Raw genomic sequence first — 19,163 nt, 5'->3', positions numbered from 1 at the left:
CTAACATAGTATGTTAAGTAATGTATAAAAAGACAATTAGATGGAGTGATGATGAGGCAACATACATACAAGCAACCAAATGAGGTAATACCCAATTAATTAATTAAGTTAGGTTTAATACAGACTATACTTTATCACAATAGTCAATACCTTTCATTATTATTTTTATTTTTCTTGATGTTGGTTGCCTGCTGGATTGCAAGTGCCTTATATCATCACCAAAAATCTCGTGAATTATAATTATTTAAATTTTTGGACCCTCAATTGTGTCAATATTATGAACTACGTAGCAGAACATTATTATGTAATGGATGAGTATTGGTTTAAAGATTATGGAAATAATAGATACCATGTAATAATAATTGCTATATTTTTATATATATTTTAGGTACATTAATAATGGATATATATACGCAATATTATAATATATATATTTTAGGTACATTTAATAACATATTATTAAGCACATAAAACATGTAATACGTATGTAGTAGGACGGAAATTGCATATAATATGATTAAGTATTTTCAAGATTTATTAATTAGTGAGTATGTAATAACTTTTAGGGGAGACACTAGCATAGCACCCGTGCGATGCACGATTTATAAGCTTTAACATTAATTTTACACGATTTAAACTATATCTAATTTAGTGAGTAATAGTGGTGATCTTAACATTACAAACACTCTCTCTGTCCCAGATTAGTTTTCACACTTTCTACTTTTAACCGTCCCATATTAGTTTTTACGTACACTTCTATTTTGGGAAAGACCCCACAATTATTTAATACATATTTCTTTCCACTGCCAAAAAGTTTGGCTCTCACACTCTCTCACATTTAAAAATACTCTATTATCTTCTATCACATCTATTTTTCAATGAAATAATACCAACTGTCTCTTTTCACATCTATTTTTCCAATAAAATAATATATAATACCAAACAACAACTTATCTTCTAAAACTATGTGTCCTGATAAGTGTTAAACTAATTTAGGACCGAAGAAGTACGATTAATGGCCTCCAAATTAAACACGGACTTTCAAAATAACCCTATCGCCTCAATGCTCTCCCCTTAGGACATACTATATATTTAATTTTGACCTTAAAACTCAAAGATTCAATTATCCTAAAGCCTTTTAGTAAATATTGATCACATCTCAATAAAGACTCTTTTTTTCAATCCCAATATTCTTTTAAACGACAATTTTTTCACCATGTACCCTTTAGGTTTACAAATATTCATCAAATACCCTCATGTTTTCAATAATTCATAATATAACCCTGAGACTTTACAAATTCTCAGTGTGTCAATGACGTTTAATATCCGTTAGAATTTCTCAGTTTCATCTTCATTGCCTCTCGGTTTCATCTTATTTTCTCCAACCTTAGTCATCTATTTTTTCCGAGTTACACTATCACTTAACTATTGAATAATTTCAAATAAAAGATTTTTATTATTTTTAAAAATTGATTTGTTAAAAGAAATAATTTATCTTTTAAAAAAATCTTTTGTCTAGTACTCCCTCATTCCATAAAGTTCCCACTTTTTTTTTATTACGTGCGTTCTTCATTGTACTACTTTGAGTATTAATATCCTCTATTACGTATTAGTAAAAATTATAAAAATTTGATATTTGAAAAATTTGCATTGAAATGAATCAAATAAGATGCCACAAGTTAATGTTTGAATAATATTTAAACTACCAATTATGGTCAAAAAATTTAAAATTATGGAACCGGGGAAGTATAAGACTCGTGCACACGATACACTTTTTAAAATTTATACTAATAATTTTAATAGGGTCTGAATAAGGCTATATTAGTTTGTAAGACTATACTATTTTAGTTTGTAAGACTATAATACATTTCGGATATAGTATAGTTATATATAGGATTAGGGAATGACATATTTTAATTTATTGCAAGATTATATTAAGATCACTTGGACAATTGGACTTAATAAAGCCCTTGGATGTACTATATAGGGAATGATTGATTTTATGTTTTTTTCCCTTTTAGTTTCTTCCTTGTATCTTTATCTTTAGTAAAAAAAAAAAAAAATTAAGATCACTTTTGATTTATTTGAAAAAAATTATTATTTGACATAAAATATTTACCCTCAAAAAAGAAAAATTGTGTATAATGAATATAAGATAACTATTTCTTACTAATATGCAAGCCTAGAAACGAACTTTGACTTATTGAGATATATAAATCTCGGAGTTCTATTAAAAAAATAAATTTATGCATTTTGCATCAGACGCTATATAAAATTTGTCGATATATGTCTATAATGAATCCCCACGATAAAAAAGTTTAGTGTTCCCCCGATTTGACAATAATATTATTGAGTGGTGTGACCCTTGTTAGACATAATGTAAAATTAATCATTTTTTTACTATAAATGTTTCAATTTTCACTGTAAAAGTATCCCTTATTTTCAACATTTCCTCTCCTAAAAAGTTATAAAATTTTCCTAAGAAAATTATAAATTATAAACTTTTTCTAAATTTTTTATAAAGTTATTCTTATTTAATGCGACTACAACGAAGTTCAAGCTTGAATTTTCTCACTATGTCGTTGGCGCAAGTGTTTAAGTTTAGTTTTCAGTTCATAATCCTATATTAGAGTGGAAACTAGTATAATACCCGTGCGATGCACGATTTATAATCTAAACATAAATTTATATGAAACTTGGTAGACGATTATCATCAAAATAGATCTTATAGCTACTCTGTATTCTCCAAATTAGAATTAATGATGGATAAGTTTATTATTGCTCATTCGATGTCTTATTTATTAAAATAGTTAAAACAAATAAGGGTACACAAATAAATTTATTTTCTTTCTTATTCACCTCTTGTGTCAAGCATAAACTTAATTATCTCATCTACCCTTCACTTCGATAGTAATACCTAGTTATTACTCGCAGAGTCGACCATTAAATTCATTACCCGGCCACTTAACACATAACTACACCATTTACTTTATTCAATCAGAGATAACTTTGAGGCGAGGTGAGGCCTGCACACCCATACCCGCCTATAATTTTCATCTCCATCCCCTCCATCTACGACATAAACGATACCCACCACTTCCAATCCCAGAGGTACAAAATAAACTTTATCCACCTCTTCATGACCCCCCCCCCCCCTTCCAATGTATCCATCCCCGCCTCAAACGCACCCCTGGACTCAATGTTTTTGGTAAGATAGTTTTGAATTTCAAAACTTATTGGGTTTTTGACAATTCCTTAATCTGATTAGAGTAATTGAATAAATAAATAAAATATTATAATAAGTTAGTTGTAATTTTTTTATATTATTCATAATCAATTAGATGAAGGATTAGCAACACAGGTGGGTCCAATCTAAAATTTATCCTTGTCCCGTCACCCACGACGAATACATTTTTTAACTCCATCATCCACCAAACTTTCCTCCATCCCCGTCCACTTGAGTAGGATGCACGGGGGTCTCCCAAAAAATATGTCTCGTTGACAATCTGACATCACTATATATATTCGATCAATAATCCTTTCCTTAACCAACTTTTAAATATATGAAAAAAATATTACGATAATAACAATGTGGAAAATTTTGTTTTTCAGATTTAAGATTAAGTATGTTTTTCAGATTTAAGATTAAGTATAGGCTAGGACCCGTCATAAAAAAAATATGGCTAGGGGTCTCATTTTGTTAATTAAATTTGGGCAATAAAATGTTTGAGACAACCTTGTAAAATATATTTAATCAAGAGTTAAGATTTGTTATTCATATCCGGATTCATTATATGACACTAATTCTTAAAGAGATGATAGCATTGTAATAATTTAATTGATAGTACATGTTCAACTATTATAAGATTTTCGGTTATCAGAAAATGCATGCAAAGATTCATTGTATTTCAAATAATAAACGATCAAAGATAAACATTCGTTATATATATCCGTATCTAGCCTATGACATAATTTCTAAATAAAAATTGATACCGCATCCAGTAGTTTACAATTAGTCATTATTTATGTTATAAGCTAGAGAGGCAAATCATAGAGCGATATTTGTCCATATCCACATCGATTTGACTTCTGTTTGGTATAGTACAAAGTATATAGATATGGATATGGAGTATAAGTTTTAATTAAGAAATTTATTGGTCATAAGTAAATAGTACTTCGTAGTATAATCAATTATTACCATAAGTAATTAGAAGCTAGATTGTAGGTAAAATAAATACAAAGTATATTATTATTTTATCATATGATTTTTATTTATATTATAAGAGAGGCACATCAGACAACATTATTTTTTCAGGTCCACATCGATTTGTCACTATTTTAGTATTACGTATACAAATGTTGTTAAAAAATGATTAAATTATCATTCAAGGAGCTTTTTTAAGTAGAGAGTTAGTGTGTTAGTTGCACATCGATGTTCTTATTTACTACTTCAACCATGCTTTTGGATAATGCAATTTTATTTTCACGGTTGTTAATAAGTAACTTCAACTATTAATATCTTAAATTATCAAATAAGTAAAAATTATTTTTAAAAAATGGTAATATTGTGTAAGTATTTAGACAAATCCAAAAAAAATGTTAGGGGGTACATGACTATGTTCATCATAAAGTATTAATAATCACACAAAAAAAAAAAAAAAAAAAGTAGAGGGGTGTGTGAATATAATAGATAGTGTTAAAATCAAAGAGTTGCATCTAAAAATTGAGGAACTAAGTAGTAGAATAGTAGGTGGATTAGATTACGCAAGTTTTCTTCATGTTTAACAAAGTTACATTTTTTTTTTATATATAAAAATAGTAAAATATTACTATCAATGGCTTTGATAATATCGAATTTAGTTGATAAATATACTACGTATAAAATTGTACAACCAATTGCGGTTTTCAAATTTAGTTGTTAAAATATTATAGAGTACTATAGTAGTTTTTTTAATACACTCTTATTCATATATACTTGATTGATTTTCTGATTTATTTGTATTCTAATTATCCAATATCTGTATATTGCTTTTAAAGTTTTATAAAAATCATAGGTACTAAGTATAATGGATTAATAATCTTTATATATAAAAAGATAACAGTCATATTTGTTAGCAAAGTACATAAAGTATAATTTACAAAATATTCTCCATGTGTAGAATGTTTTTTTTTTAGGAAAATAGACTCAATTTTTTTTATGAGGGGTAAGTTAATTCAATCAAGATTGAACCTCACTTCGATCGCCTTACGTTGTTCAAAATAATTACATAATCAAATATTTAATTTTTCATATATTTTTTTATTTCTATAAGAGAGGCAAATCAGATAGCGATATTTATCAGCTCCACATTGATTTCCTCTCTTTTATTATAGTATATAGGTAACCTAATATTGATATATTTGGTCAAAATCTACCTTACCTTTGAGCTAAATTTTGATAATTTTGACATAAATTTATTATTAAAAATAATTTTACTATTAACCATAATATTGATAAAAAAAAATAATTTAAACATGACCACATTTTTAGGATGTGATGATTGTTTCCAAGTCAATTAAATCCAAATCCGCACCATGCATCACCAAGGTGTGATGCACGATTTACATGTCAAAATATTAATTTTCCTCGAAATTTTATATATAAGTGATATTGCAACACTTCACATTAACATTTAATAATAATTTTTTGTTGCAAACATATTATAATAAAAATATTTTTACTAAGTAAAAGAAATGTCAAAATCATAAAGTAAAATTGTGATAATTTAACTTCTCATCCACCAATAATAATTCAATTGAGCTAGTTATTGTTGAAACATTGTAATTCGCTTGTTTTCAAACCTCACATAGTCACATTCGTTTCCTTTAATTTCCATGATGATGTAACGGGGTATCATAGTGCATGTTATAATAGCTAATTTTGACTCTGGTGATTTGACCGTAAATGATAGGAGTAAGCCATAATATGACATGTTATTATATATGTACTTTAATATGGAATATATTGTATAAAGGCGTGAGAATTGCACAGAATAGCACATACTCCCTCCGTTCTTGAATGTTAGTCCCCTTTCTTATTGAGTTATTTTTTTATTTTTGGAGTCTTTCCTTATTTGTTCAACATTTATCCATTTTATACCCTTATAAATATTCAAATGGCTCACTTGTTTATTCTCAATTAAAACTTATCCCCATTAAACCCCTTAATTCTTTCTCTACCCTACACACGTTGGTTAGATTCTATTGAAATACCAGATTTCAATAGTATTTTTTGTTGGAATGTTTTCAATTACAAAAGGGACTAACACTCAATAACGAAGGGATACATATTTTTTGTGGAAAACATTGAATAAAGATTGTAATGAAATGAAATAAACACTTATTAGAATGATAATTGCAAAAAGTAGCACATAGTATTGCATTCCATAATTTTGTGGAAAAGATTGTAATGCATATGACAACTTGCATGATGACAAATGGTTATAATATGCACTCAAATTTACTAACAAACACGTTTTGCGAAATATTTTTTGGAAAAGATTGTATTCGTATTAGAGATATGCATGTTAAAGAAAAGTAATTATAGTAGATATACTATAATTATGTTAGGTAGTCAATGTAAATATATAAAGATAATATAATAAAATTGTGTTAGATAATCACATGTAACTATATAAGTTATAAACATAGTAACAATATGTAAGAATAATGTTAGGTGTGACTCGTGAGATTGAAATAGAATTATGCCAGGATACATAGATCTTGATGTATTTTAATGAGTAATAAGTATATATAAAATAAAAAAGTCAAAAATATCTTTACAATAGTTACTTAATTAATACTTGTGCTTCACGTTTTATTTTTTGGAACTAATTCACGTTTTACATAAAGTTACAATGATATCATGATTTATTAAATGAGTAGTAATAAAGTTAAAGATATTATATGAGTATTTTCTGCAGGTTGATCAAGTTAAAGATATGAAGTATGTCTTAGAGAGTATTTTTAACTAAAAGAGAGGTGAATCAATGAGTGACACTTGTCATCACCACATTGATTTCCTCTCTTTTAGTATATTATATAGATAGATGGAGAAGGTGGGAGGTGGAAGCTAAAATAGAGGAGTGAAAAAGAAAAAAAAGATCTGACATTCAATACTACACCCGATTTCTTGAAATGTTTGGGTTAGACAATAACATCCAATATGATATATGCATAAATCGTTATTTTCAAATATGTGTAGTATTATAAAGAGAACCTGAATATTTAGACATATATCAACAAATTTTAGATAGGGTTTGATGCAAAATGCATATTTTTTTTTCTAATGGAACTCAGAGATTTTGGGACTAAGACTTTGTTGTTATTGTTGTTGTTGTTGTAATAGAACTCAGAGATTATATATCTCAATATGTCAAAGTTAGTTGTTATGCTTGCATATTAGTAAGTAGTTATCTTATATTTCATTACACATAATTTTTTTTTGAGGGGATACATTATACTTGGTGTATATTATGGAGGGAGTAGCAATGTTGTAAAATTTAGACATTTAGTAAAAGATTGTTAGTTACTCCGTAATATTGTTGGAATTTTATGGCATTTTCTATAGTAATAAATTATTATTATAATGAATGTAGTTTTTTTTTTTTGAAGGGATTATTATAATGATGGCAGTTAGTTGTAATTATAAAAATGTATCCATAATACATTTTTCCTAATATATCTCCTATAATTAATTCTCTAGCTCTTTACCTTCCTTAATAAGATTTTAGTTTAAAGAGTGAAAAAAGGTCTATGATTTGTATACCATATATTTATATATTAGTATATTACAATATCTTTTTAGCAAAAATAAACCAAAGAAAATTTCATATTTTTATATAAAAAAATATTATAATTAAAGGAGAGGCGAATCAATGAGTGACATTTGTCATCACCACATTGATTTTCTCTCTTTTAGTATAATATATAGATAGATGCTTCAGTTAAATATTATGTAAAAAAATGATACAAAACGAAGTACTAATTTTATAATATTCTTATGTTCACGGGATCAACTCAATCTATTAACCAAATAAGATTATTTTCAAATTAAATAGTTCTTTGGGTGCAAATAACTCTTAAAGTATATTTCTCTTAAATAAAGTAAACTATTACGTACCTCAAATCAACTAAAGGAAACATTTATTTTTGCAAGAAATAGTTTTTAAGTTTTTAAAAAAGCTTCTTAAGTGACCGATACTAAACATCATTACACCTAGGGGTGAGCACGGATCGGATATCCGATCCGAAATATGATTTCGGATCGGATATTCGAATCCGAAAATTGTGAAATTTGATATTTGTATCTGATTCGAAAAGTTTCGGATATCAAATATCCGATAACCGAAAATTTTCGGATCGGGTATCCCGGATATCCGATATCCAATTTCTTAATGTTTTTTTTAAAAAATTTAAATTTGTTTTCCATCAATTTCTCACTTTTACTTGTAATTTCACCGTTCACTATCCAAAACAAAGAAATAAAGTTCCTTATTATGAAATTGAGAACTGTAATTTAAGAATACATAAATTCTTACTTTGTATAAAAAACAAGTACAAGTGCTAAAATCTCCGAAAAATTTATATTAATCGACGACTTCAAACATACAACTAATTATGCCTTAGTGTTAAACAAAGGCCTAGTGTTGCTTACTTTTAACGTGTTACGGAGCATATACTTCATAAATTTTTCACATTGTAAAAATTAAGAATAAATTGCATTAGATTTTATTTTTATTTCGGATATTTTTCGGATATCGGATATCCGAAATGATGAAAATCAATATCCAAATAGGTATTTGGTATTTGAATTTTCGGATCGGATATCTGATCCGAATTCAATTTTCATACTGGATATCCAAAAAAGCGGATCAAATACGAATCGGATTATCGGATATTCGGATTTTCAGATAGTTTTGCTCAGTCCTAATTACACCTCCATTTCTAAAATATATTTATTTAGGAAGTCCTAAAAAATGTTTTTGTTACATTTATCATTACTAGTTGTTGGAACGTGCGCTAGCGCGCACGTTCCCCCAAGATATAAAAAACTATCTCCCGAGACACTATATAAATCATACACAAATTCTTGTTTATAATGGGTGTACAATAAATATTGTACACCGGAGTAAAAGTTGACTCAAAATGCTTAAAAGTTACATTTATATAGGTAAAAGTTATCTATTTTTTAGTGATAAATTTTTTCATTTGAATAAATATTATTTTTTCAAAATCACCAATAATGTATAAATTAATCATTTAACCCTTTAAAATGTTTATCTATCAACTTTTTTATTTTATAATATAAAAGTTACAGAAAAATAGGTTAAAGTTATGAAAAACTGCATAAAAGTTATCTGGGTGTACGATAAATTTATTGTACACCTTGTGCGCGCAAGACCTTTTGTAAATCATAAGCCTAATTACTCTATAGAAATAGTTGAAATCATGAAAAGAAACACCGTTAATTACTTGATGTAGGTTACATATATAGAAATCATGGCTAAGCACAAAAAAAATACATGACTAAGTATAGAGAAATTAAACACGACCGACATAATAGCATAAAGAACAGTCGCGATAGTTCCTCGCCCAACTTTGTGGCAACGTACAACTCTGCAAGAAAAGATACATTATTACTTAGTTGATCAATGATGAAGCAAGAAAGCAAGAAACTTGTCCGTCCTGCAATTATTGATTATAATTATAATTATACACAGACTATTGTCGCACTCAATCACCTGATATAAGGTCTTATGCATAATAGTATTTTAGAGTTGGATAACTACGTTTATTACGTTTATTTGCGCTGGTGAAATTTCAATTGCACCCTGAATATTTGTTTACATTATATTTACCAGAAAATCCAAATAGAATTAGCTCTTCATATTCATTTATCAAGTTCACTTATGTTGTGGTGTACTCTAAATTGTATTTTGAGAGAGTGCTGTAGAAATTTGTTGATTGATTATATGTAAGTTTAAGATATCATGTTCCATATTTGTTGCCCTGAGACTTCATTTGTAGATTATACGTTGCTCCTGAGATAAGGAGGGATTTAAAAAAATGAGCTAACTTTTTTTTAAAAATGACAAAAATTAAACAAACCATCCTTTCTAATGTGACAGACACAATGTTGAGTGTCCTCGACGACAACATTTCCAATACGTACTGCTAAATAATGAAACAAAAGCAATGCATTTGCTGGAATTTCAAGGCTCCTACACTCGTACCAATCTCTAACTTCTTTAGAACTTGGGGGAGCAAATTTCCTTACAAACGAGTATGCAGAGTACTTGTCTCCGTTTCTCCATAGTCTGACATCAATCTCTCTCCCTCGGAGTCCCAATCTATCTGATTCATCTTTTATAGCGCTCACTCAAAGATGCCCTCGTATGCCATCTTCAAATGACATATTCAAGCCTCAGAAAAGAAGAATGCAATAATGATGGCCTTAGGAAGAACTTCGCAATAAAGGGCTTGGATTTATCATCAAATTCATACTTGACCACTTCAGGTCTGAAAACGATCCTGAATATTTGTCCCAAAGTGGAGAAGATCAGGCTATCTTCTTGTTTTAAACGCGATAACCAACTGGATTTAACTGATATCCTGGAGTGCAACAGGGGACTCGTGAACAAGAACTTAACTTGCGAACTGAAAGTATCTAGAAAAGACGCGGTTATCTCAATGTTAGAGGTGTTGAATGTACAAGATTTAGAAATAACTGATGAAGTGTTAGGGATGTTGGTGAGGATGTGCCCTGGGCTGGCTCATTTGGATCTAGAGGATTGCGACGAGTTGACAGAAGAAGGGGTAAAAGAGGTGATAAAGCCGTGTAAAAAACTAAGATTTTTAAGCCTTAGTGCTTGTTTGAATGTGGATGTCAACATTATAGTGTGGATTGTGGATAACATCCTATCCTTGAGACGACTCGTCTCACCATCTTACTCATACCCAGACGACGAAGATCAAAAACGTTTCTTGCAGCAAGGTTGCCTTGTTAGTAAGGGTAAAGATTACGAAATGTATTGTGTTTGCTTTGCATTGATTTGTATGAGACTCTTTTCTTGTATTTTGTTGTGTACATTACCTTAATTTGGTTTGGGGTTGATGATTATATAATCTAATGAAATACGAAGTGTAATATGCTAATTAATTTATGCTTATGGTATGCTTAGTCCTAGTCAAATATTGCTACTACTTCAGGTTAGGTACTGCATCAGTTTACAAAAATCTCAGAATGTGAGGTACGGATTACTCATTAACTTTTGATAATATTGTAGTCACTTTTGGGACGCATTTTGATGGTTGCATACTTGATGTACGATGTGGGTTTGCCTGTAATATTCTATCAATAAACAAAGTTGACTTTGCTCTTTTGGTAATTAGATTGGTGGATTTGGAACCTTTTTTGTTGGTGCATTTTAATATTTGTTAACAATGTGTTGGTCATTTTTAGCTTAAGAACTCTGTAATATTGTCATTTTGTATTTAGTACTTCGGTTTGGATTGGTTCTGGCAGTATGGGGTAGTCAAGGTTAGAGGCGCTGTGTAGAGATTGTTGCAGTTGGTGTAGTGCATCAGTTTCTAAAGTCAGCAGGTTCAGACGTCTCAGATCGTAGGCTCATTAGGTGCACTCGTGAGCTGTTGTGGCTGTAGTAAAGCGATGGCGTTTGCTGGTGGTTTATAGGTGGTTGTGTATCGGAGTTATTGCAGGATTGTGTTAGAGGCTACTTGTGGTAATGTTGTATATATGTTCTTGCAATGTAGGTTATTTTGTTGCTGCAGTTGTCACTTGTCATTTAAAGTGAACTGACCAATGTTGACTTTTGGAGGGTGTTAAGTGTTGCTTCACTCGCCTGTGTTATCTTGTTTTGATTTCGTTTTGCAAGCATAATATACTTCGTATAAGCTAGAAAAGCAATCAAAATAGAGAACGATGACACGGTGTTCAATAAACGAAACCTCCATTAAAATATGACTTTTAATTACAGACCAACCCATTCTGATTGCAAACTAAACAACCAAACCCAAATAGTTTGAATCATGAACCAAATAATAGTCATACCTACAGTAATCAGGCTGACTTTGAAAACTGACAACAAAAAGCTGAAAAGTTTTCATAATTTGTAAAAAACAGAAAATTGAAAACAACAAATGATACTGAACGATCCCAGAAGCAAAATTAAAGCTTCCTATCACTATCCAAAAAAATTTATTGAAATTGCAGCTTAAGTGAAGCTAAGAAGACCACAATAGAAATTGGGTTTATGAAACTGGTGTACCTTTGAAAATGGGATGTTCTAAGATCGTTTGGAAAGAAGATCGTATACGAGAGAACCACCATGAAAACGCCATTAAAATGTTCTAGTTTTCCTGACGTAGCAGCCGTTATAAGAGAACCACCATGAAGACGACATTATACGAGAGAACCACCATGAAGACGATAGTATAGTTGATCAAATAAGTCTTTTTTGCAACAGGAAACCCACACCTATAATTGATATGTTTAAAGGTAGCCTGATGCAAAAAATTTGAGCAGAATTAGGGAAATTGTATGATTTTAGATTGGCAGCCATTTCACGGATAATGAACCACAAATAGAAATAAGGTAACACTGATAAGACCTAGTCTATATAAAGCATGAACTATGTGAAGCCAAATTAGTGTTGGTATCATGAAAGGTTGGTGTACCCTGAGAAATTATATCAGGGATAAATACCAAGTTTAAGACGGCCTAACACCAACCCAGTTCAACAGGTATTGTGGTACAGCTCAAGTCAGTTCAACAGGTATTGTGTAAAGCTCACCTGAGATGCTGAAACCCAGTGTATCATTGACTTAAGTTGTGGATCTCCACCAAATCTTCACAGCACACCCTAGTAAGAGATAGAATGGAGGAATGATAGTAAACATTAGAATGTCAATAATGCTCCCAAATTGCGGAAATTAAAGAATGGGGGAACGATAGTAAAACCCCTAAAAGCAAAATTTAAATACCTACCCCTAAAAAATTGAAAATTTGGGAGAAGATAAGACTCTGAACGTACACCAAGAACCCCTAAACCCCCTAAAACTCAAAATACTCTCATCGTCTGTAGAGTATTTTTACTATGTGCCTTAAATTTAATAGAAAAGAAAGGAAGGACATTGGTCCAGAATCATAAGAACCTGAGCACTTTACCTGAGCCTGCTATATGATCAGGATTCTGTCAAACAGCTGCTATTTGAATATTTTCTGATAATATGCAATTGAAGAAAGAACCTGCAACTTAAGAAGCATTGATTTAGACAAAGGAATAACAAGTTCAGATATAAATAGTACAATTAACTACAGTTCCTTAGTTTCAAGATTTTTTTGTCAGCAAAGGCGGCAATGTACTTATCTCTCTGTCTATGTATCTCTCTATCTCTTATAGTTATCTCTGAGTCTTACTATTTACACTCTCTCCCCCCATCTCCACTATCTCCCTCCTTTTAAATGATGATTTGAATTTAGAAAGGCTAAATGATATGAGATAATCTCGTGGGTAAATCTCCTGATTCCATAAATCAATATAGACTTTTACAAATCATCTTGTGAGTAAATCACCGAATTCTATAAATCAACATAGATTTTTACAGTCATCGAACTATTTCTTCACCACAACATAAACTGATGACAAAAATGCAACACAATAACATCACAAAGACGATTTCAAGTGCACAAACGATTCCAATTAAACATGAAAAAATCATCAGAAATCCTAAGCTAAAATTAACGAAGCGAAGCTCAAACTTCAGGAAAATTAAAGAATATCGTACAAACATAAGGCTAAATGAGAATATGAAATGAGTTATATTGTGAGAAAATCAGTCCTGATTCTAATAAAGCAAACCAGTTCGTGATAAATAAAGCAAACAAAATTGAATCCCTAAAATTCATTATACAAAATTGAATACAAGTAATTGAAGCGGGGAATAAAGCAAACCATATCTACAGCAAGCAGAAACCGACAACCTCAAGTTCATCTGGCGAGATACCCTCTTGTGGTATAGCCGGGTATACTTGCACTTCAGGAGAGCCTGCAGTAGCATAGATTCTTCCTTCTTCAGTGAGAACCCAGCGCTCCCTCTAATATCCTGAAAATTGCCAAAAATACATATTCGCTATAAATCATGCAACAAACCCAAGAAAAATCTAATCTAGTATCCTATACAATTACCAAACATGTATTAGAGATAAATAACATAAATACACAATAAAATCCAAGAATTTTTTTTCTCGAAGAGCATAAATCCATAGGCCTGGAAACAAAAACCTTTTTCCTTATCCACACAGTTAAACGAACTGACCTAATTGTACAAATCACAAATGGCTGAACAAACTATGCAAATTATATTCAGTTAATATAAATGGCTGGACTCTACAAGAATGGAAAAGTTAATATAATTGACCAAGCTTAATAACATGTATTTGAAGACCAAGCTCAACAATAGCTTATAAAAGATATCAGTGACATTGTGCACAAGTCAAACAAGTCACGGAGACACTCAAGTCATTAAAAATACAAGAATAAGTCTCACTATATAGGGGAACATTCGGCTAAAAACTCACTGTATAGTCGGATAATTGCTTGTTTATGCCAGCCTTCACTCAAAGTAGCAAGAACTATTACGGGAAAAAAACCAACTATTGAGTTCTGAAATAAGAATTTGGAGGTGAAATGTGATCAATAAAGAGATCACTTGTTAGTTATATACATCACTCAAAGTAGCAAGAACTATTACGGAAAAAAAAAATACAAGAGTGAGTAAGCTTAGTACTATTAGTCACATTAGACTCAAGAACCTTGTTTCAAGCAACCCTCAAAGTGTAACTAAAATCATTTTAGGCAGCTTACAAAAATTCAAGTGCCTATACAGTGTAACTACAATATATCACTCAACCATACTTCCCTGCCACTTACTTCCAAAACATTAAACCTAATTAACTCATCAAAGTTCCACTCTTTCCTCTTTTGGCGATATCTATTTAAGAATGATTCCCAATATTTGTGTCCTGGATATACCTCATATCTCCCCATACCCTCCTAGAGCTAATAGAATTGCTTCAGCCTGCGAAAATCAAATACTCAAATAAAATAATTATTCCCTCTGTTTGATAATCTAAAATATCTAAAATTAAAGGCATTTGAACAACATATAATTCAGATAAAACAACAGTGGACGGAAATTAATTTACTATCTCACTTGAGGGTTAGCCTCTCAAGTCTCAATTACATCAAACACGGATGAATGAAGTAATCAAGCTTACTATCACACTCTTATTCCTAAAAGAAGTAGGTCAAGCTGATCTAAAGATAAATGAAGTTTTCTTGAAAAAGGAAAACTTTCCAAATACAACCCTAAAAACTTAACATTTTACGGGTTACAACCTCAAACTCTCATTTTTGTTAATTACAACCCAAAACTTAAGCTCCCTTATTAAATTTCAACCCCGGGTCACATTCCTGCTAACTTAATCGGAATGTGATGTCATAATTATAATTTCAACCAATTTAATCCCAATTAAATGAAATTGAAAACAAAAATCATTAACAAAAATTAACAAAAAGGAATTTACTCCCTCAAATTAATCCATCTTCTTCTCAACTCTGTCCCTCGATTACTCCCTTCCCCAATTACTCCATCTTCTCACTCCCATAATTCTCAAATTGCTTCCCACAAATTCAGTTGTTCATCCATGGAGCTCAACACACACATCCTCAGTATCAAAATACACATATGAGGGCCGCTGCGCACCTCAACACAAAAACACAACTCCAGCAAAGACCGGTAAGAACAACACCAATAGGATGACCACGCAACTACAGTAAATTTAAACATAAAGAACATCAAATTTCTTTGTTGAATCAACAATAGTTATTCTAACTTCTAAGCAATTTGGCTATGTAATTGACCCAGAAACACAAAACTCCGATAGCAAAATACCCATACGAGGGGGCTTTTTGCACCTGCACAGGGATGTACTCGTATGAACCAATTCAACAGAGAGATACGAGAGATACTCGTATGAACCAATTCAACTAAATTGTAGATCCAAAACACAAAACCCTAATACAAAATCAGTCATATGAGGGATATTCTCAAACCTCAGTCCAAAAAAAAACACAAACCCAGTAAAGAAATATTAGCAGCTAATCATAAAAAAGCTTTCTTTGAGTTTTCTTTGTTTGTACCTTCCGATGTATCAATGTTGTACTCCTTCTCAGAATCCTCGAACGTGGCCTTCTATCACACTACAAAAAAACGCGGCACATTGTGACGCTTTTTGGGACAAATTGCGACGGTATAGAATGTCGCTATTTCACATAGCGACGCTTTGGGAGGGGGTCGCTATTTTCATTGCCGCTATTTACCGACGCTTTAGAGCGTCACAATTTGCAAAATATCGATGAATTTCGCCGCCGCTATTTGGGATATAGGGACTCTATAGATAGTCGCAATATTTAGACAGCAAAAAGCGTCACTATTTGCACACTTATAGACACATTTCTCCGCCACTATAAACCATATAGAGACGCTTTAGACACCCGAAATATATGGACTCTTATTAGAGTCCCTATATGTTCACTTTCGTGCGAGTTCTCCTCATTCCCTCCAAAATAATTTAGACCCTTTAGAGCGTCACAATTTGCGCACATATATATATATATATATATATATATATATATATATATATATATATATATATATATATATATATATATATATATATATATATATATATATATATAATCAATTAATCTAAAATCACAAATTATTTATAAAATATATATTGACCATAGATGGTAGTAATCAAATACTCTACTACATTATCATAAAACACCGTAACGTCGTGCTTTGATTATAACGATAACGATATAAATCATCCATACATTAAATTAGTTTTCAGAGTCTAGTTAACTGAAATAAAAGGAATATGTTAAAACAAAAACAACTTCCTAACATCATTTTTTCTACAAGAAAGTCCAAAATTTAATAAAAACTACTTCCTGACTACGTACAAACTAATTACCAAGTAAACCTATTGCTATGCTAGCTTAGCTTCAAGATAACTTGTTGGTCTTGATCTACATATACCATTACCACTTGAATCATCAATAATCTGCAAAGAAAATTTAATATGTCAAATATATGTCAAATATATATATATATATATATATATATATATATATATATATATATATATATATATATATAGATTTACACTCAAATGAGAAAGCACCTTATAATAGGAAGAATGAGAAGGAATCTTAGCCCTTTAAATCAACCGTCGAGATTAACGATGAGTTTTATACTTTATGTTTTCTTTTATTTTACTTCCTTCGGTCTTCTTCCTCTCAACAGTCATACTCCTTTATTTGAGCTCCATTGTATCTCTCCTCATGCATTCAACCAATTACCATGGAAGCAAAACCCTTACCCTCTTCATTCTCCCTTCCGGTCGCTCCATCGTACAACGTGCCACCGCACCGTCACCATCGTGATTCCGCCCAACCCGCCGCCGCCCCATCACCACCGTATTTCCGCCCAACCTATCGCCGCACCACCAGTCACCACCATCGTAATCTCGCCTAACTGGTCAACTTCCAAACTTCCATAATTGAGTTGTGTTTTCTCTCTCCTCCTCAAGCTTTCAACAATGGAAGCTAATATCCCCATTTTTCTCTCTCCTCTCATCAGCCCAATCATCAATTACACTACCACTGCAAACCAAAAAAGGTGTAGTTTTGTGTATGGATAATTAAATTGGAGATACTATTAATTCAATCGACAATCACCATTCAATTGAACACATAATTTTCGACAAGTAATGGTAATTTACAGAATTTGCTAATTAATTTTTGGAAATTTTCTCATTTGATTTTTTTTTTTGCTCATTTGATAAAATGAGTAAATTATTTTTGCTCATTTGTTAAAATGAGCAAATCAATTTTGCTCATTTGGATAAAATGAACAAATTAATTTTGCTCATTTGGATAAAATGAGCAAATTGTTTGTGCTCATTTGAATAAAATGAGCAAATTAAAAAAATATTGTTTCAGTGTTTCTTGTGAAGTCACCATCAAATGAGCAAATTATTTTTGCTCATTTGTTAAAATGAGCAAATTAATTTTGCTCATTTGGATAAAATGAACAAATTAATTTTGCTCATTTGGATAAAATGAGCAAATTGTTTGTGCTCATTTGAATAAAATGAGCAAATTAAAAAAATATACTGTTTCAGTGTTTCTTGTGAAGTCACCTTTAATTCTAATAAGTTAATTTTGGCTAAAACCCTTCTTATTAAATCATGTCTTATCAGGTACTTGGCCTTTCACTGCCACACACTCAACTTTCGCAAAAAATCCCAGAAAAAAACCCAATATTTCTTCTAATCAACAGTACAGTAATTTAATCGAAAACATCATGAAATAAAGGTACAGAGTATTGTTATAAGGGGGAAACCTTCATCGGTATTAGTATAAGTGTTTGCTTCATTGGTATTAGCGTAGGAATTTAGTCAATATCTTTACTTAAAATACCAATTGAAAACTAAGTTGGGAATTTTCAAATAATGGATTTTTAATAAATTGAAGAAATAGAAGATTGCCGGTGAAGAAGTTGTAAGAGAAAAAGCTGGTAATTGTAGAACTTTTCAGGATGAGAAATGGTGGAGAGAGAAAGAGGAGGTGGAAGATTGTGGAGAGAGAAAGAAGAGATGGGATTTGTTTCAAATGAGATTTAATTTCGGTCAGTTTACGACTCACGACTCCGTGAAATATCCGCCATTGGATCAATTTAATTTGTACAGTCTATACTCCTTCTCATTCTTCTCATTTTAAGAAACTTCTCATTGGAGGTTGACCCTATATATATATATATATACAAAAAAAAAAAAGTTAGGTATCGCAGATTCGCAGCTAGAGAATATATACATATACCTATAGTTGATATGTCAAACTAATCGCTTGTCCCATGATTACAGACCCCGGAAAGAGAATTCACTAGCAGGATTTCTGGACTAGAAATCTATAACAAGAATATCAGGGATCTTCTCAATTCTGAATCTGGTCGCACCCTTAAGCTAGAAT

At 30.9% G+C, this 19,163-nt stretch overlaps 1 protein-coding gene and 1 long non-coding RNA gene across 2 annotated transcripts; one reads left to right on the top strand and one right to left on the bottom strand.

The window, feature by feature from the left end:
* Positions 1 to 10,449: 10,449 nt before the first annotated feature.
* LOC130466725 (uncharacterized) lies at positions 10,450 to 11,599 on the top strand. Its single transcript, XM_056835341.1, has 3 exons — positions 10,450 to 11,053; positions 11,328 to 11,425; positions 11,567 to 11,599. Exons 1-3 carry the CDS (start codon positions 10,450 to 10,452, stop codon positions 11,597 to 11,599), a joined length of 735 nt encoding a protein of 244 aa, XP_056691319.1.
* Positions 11,600 to 12,355: 756 nt separating this feature from the next.
* LOC130466743 (uncharacterized) lies at positions 12,356 to 16,324 on the bottom strand. The gene is made up of 5 exons (XR_008926895.1): positions 16,266 to 16,324; positions 14,045 to 14,166; positions 13,229 to 13,309; positions 12,855 to 12,923; positions 12,356 to 12,564 (listed from the first exon to the last, which is right to left on the bottom strand). It is a non-coding gene; the product is annotated as an uncharacterized lncRNA (long non-coding RNA).
* Between the last annotated feature and the right edge of the window lie 2,839 nt (positions 16,325 to 19,163).

Source organism: Spinacia oleracea, chromosome 2 (genome assembly GCF_020520425.1).
Source record: "Spinacia oleracea cultivar Varoflay chromosome 2, BTI_SOV_V1, whole genome shotgun sequence".
NCBI lineage: Eukaryota > Viridiplantae > Streptophyta > Magnoliopsida > Caryophyllales > Amaranthaceae > Spinacia > Spinacia oleracea.
This window is presented reverse-complemented; position numbering and strand designations above follow the sequence as displayed.

Coding starts and splice junctions, on each gene's coding strand:
- LOC130466725 (XM_056835341.1), top strand. CDS start 10,450: ATGACATATTCAAGCCTCAGAAAAGAAGAATGCAATAATGATGGCCTT. Junction 11,054..11,327: donor AGGTTGCCTTGTTAGTAAGG/GTAAAGATTACG, acceptor ATAATATTGTAG/TCACTTTTGGGACGCATTTT. Junction 11,426..11,566: donor AAGTTGACTTTGCTCTTTTG/GTAATTAGATTG, acceptor TGGTTCTGGCAG/TATGGGGTAGTCAAGGTTAG.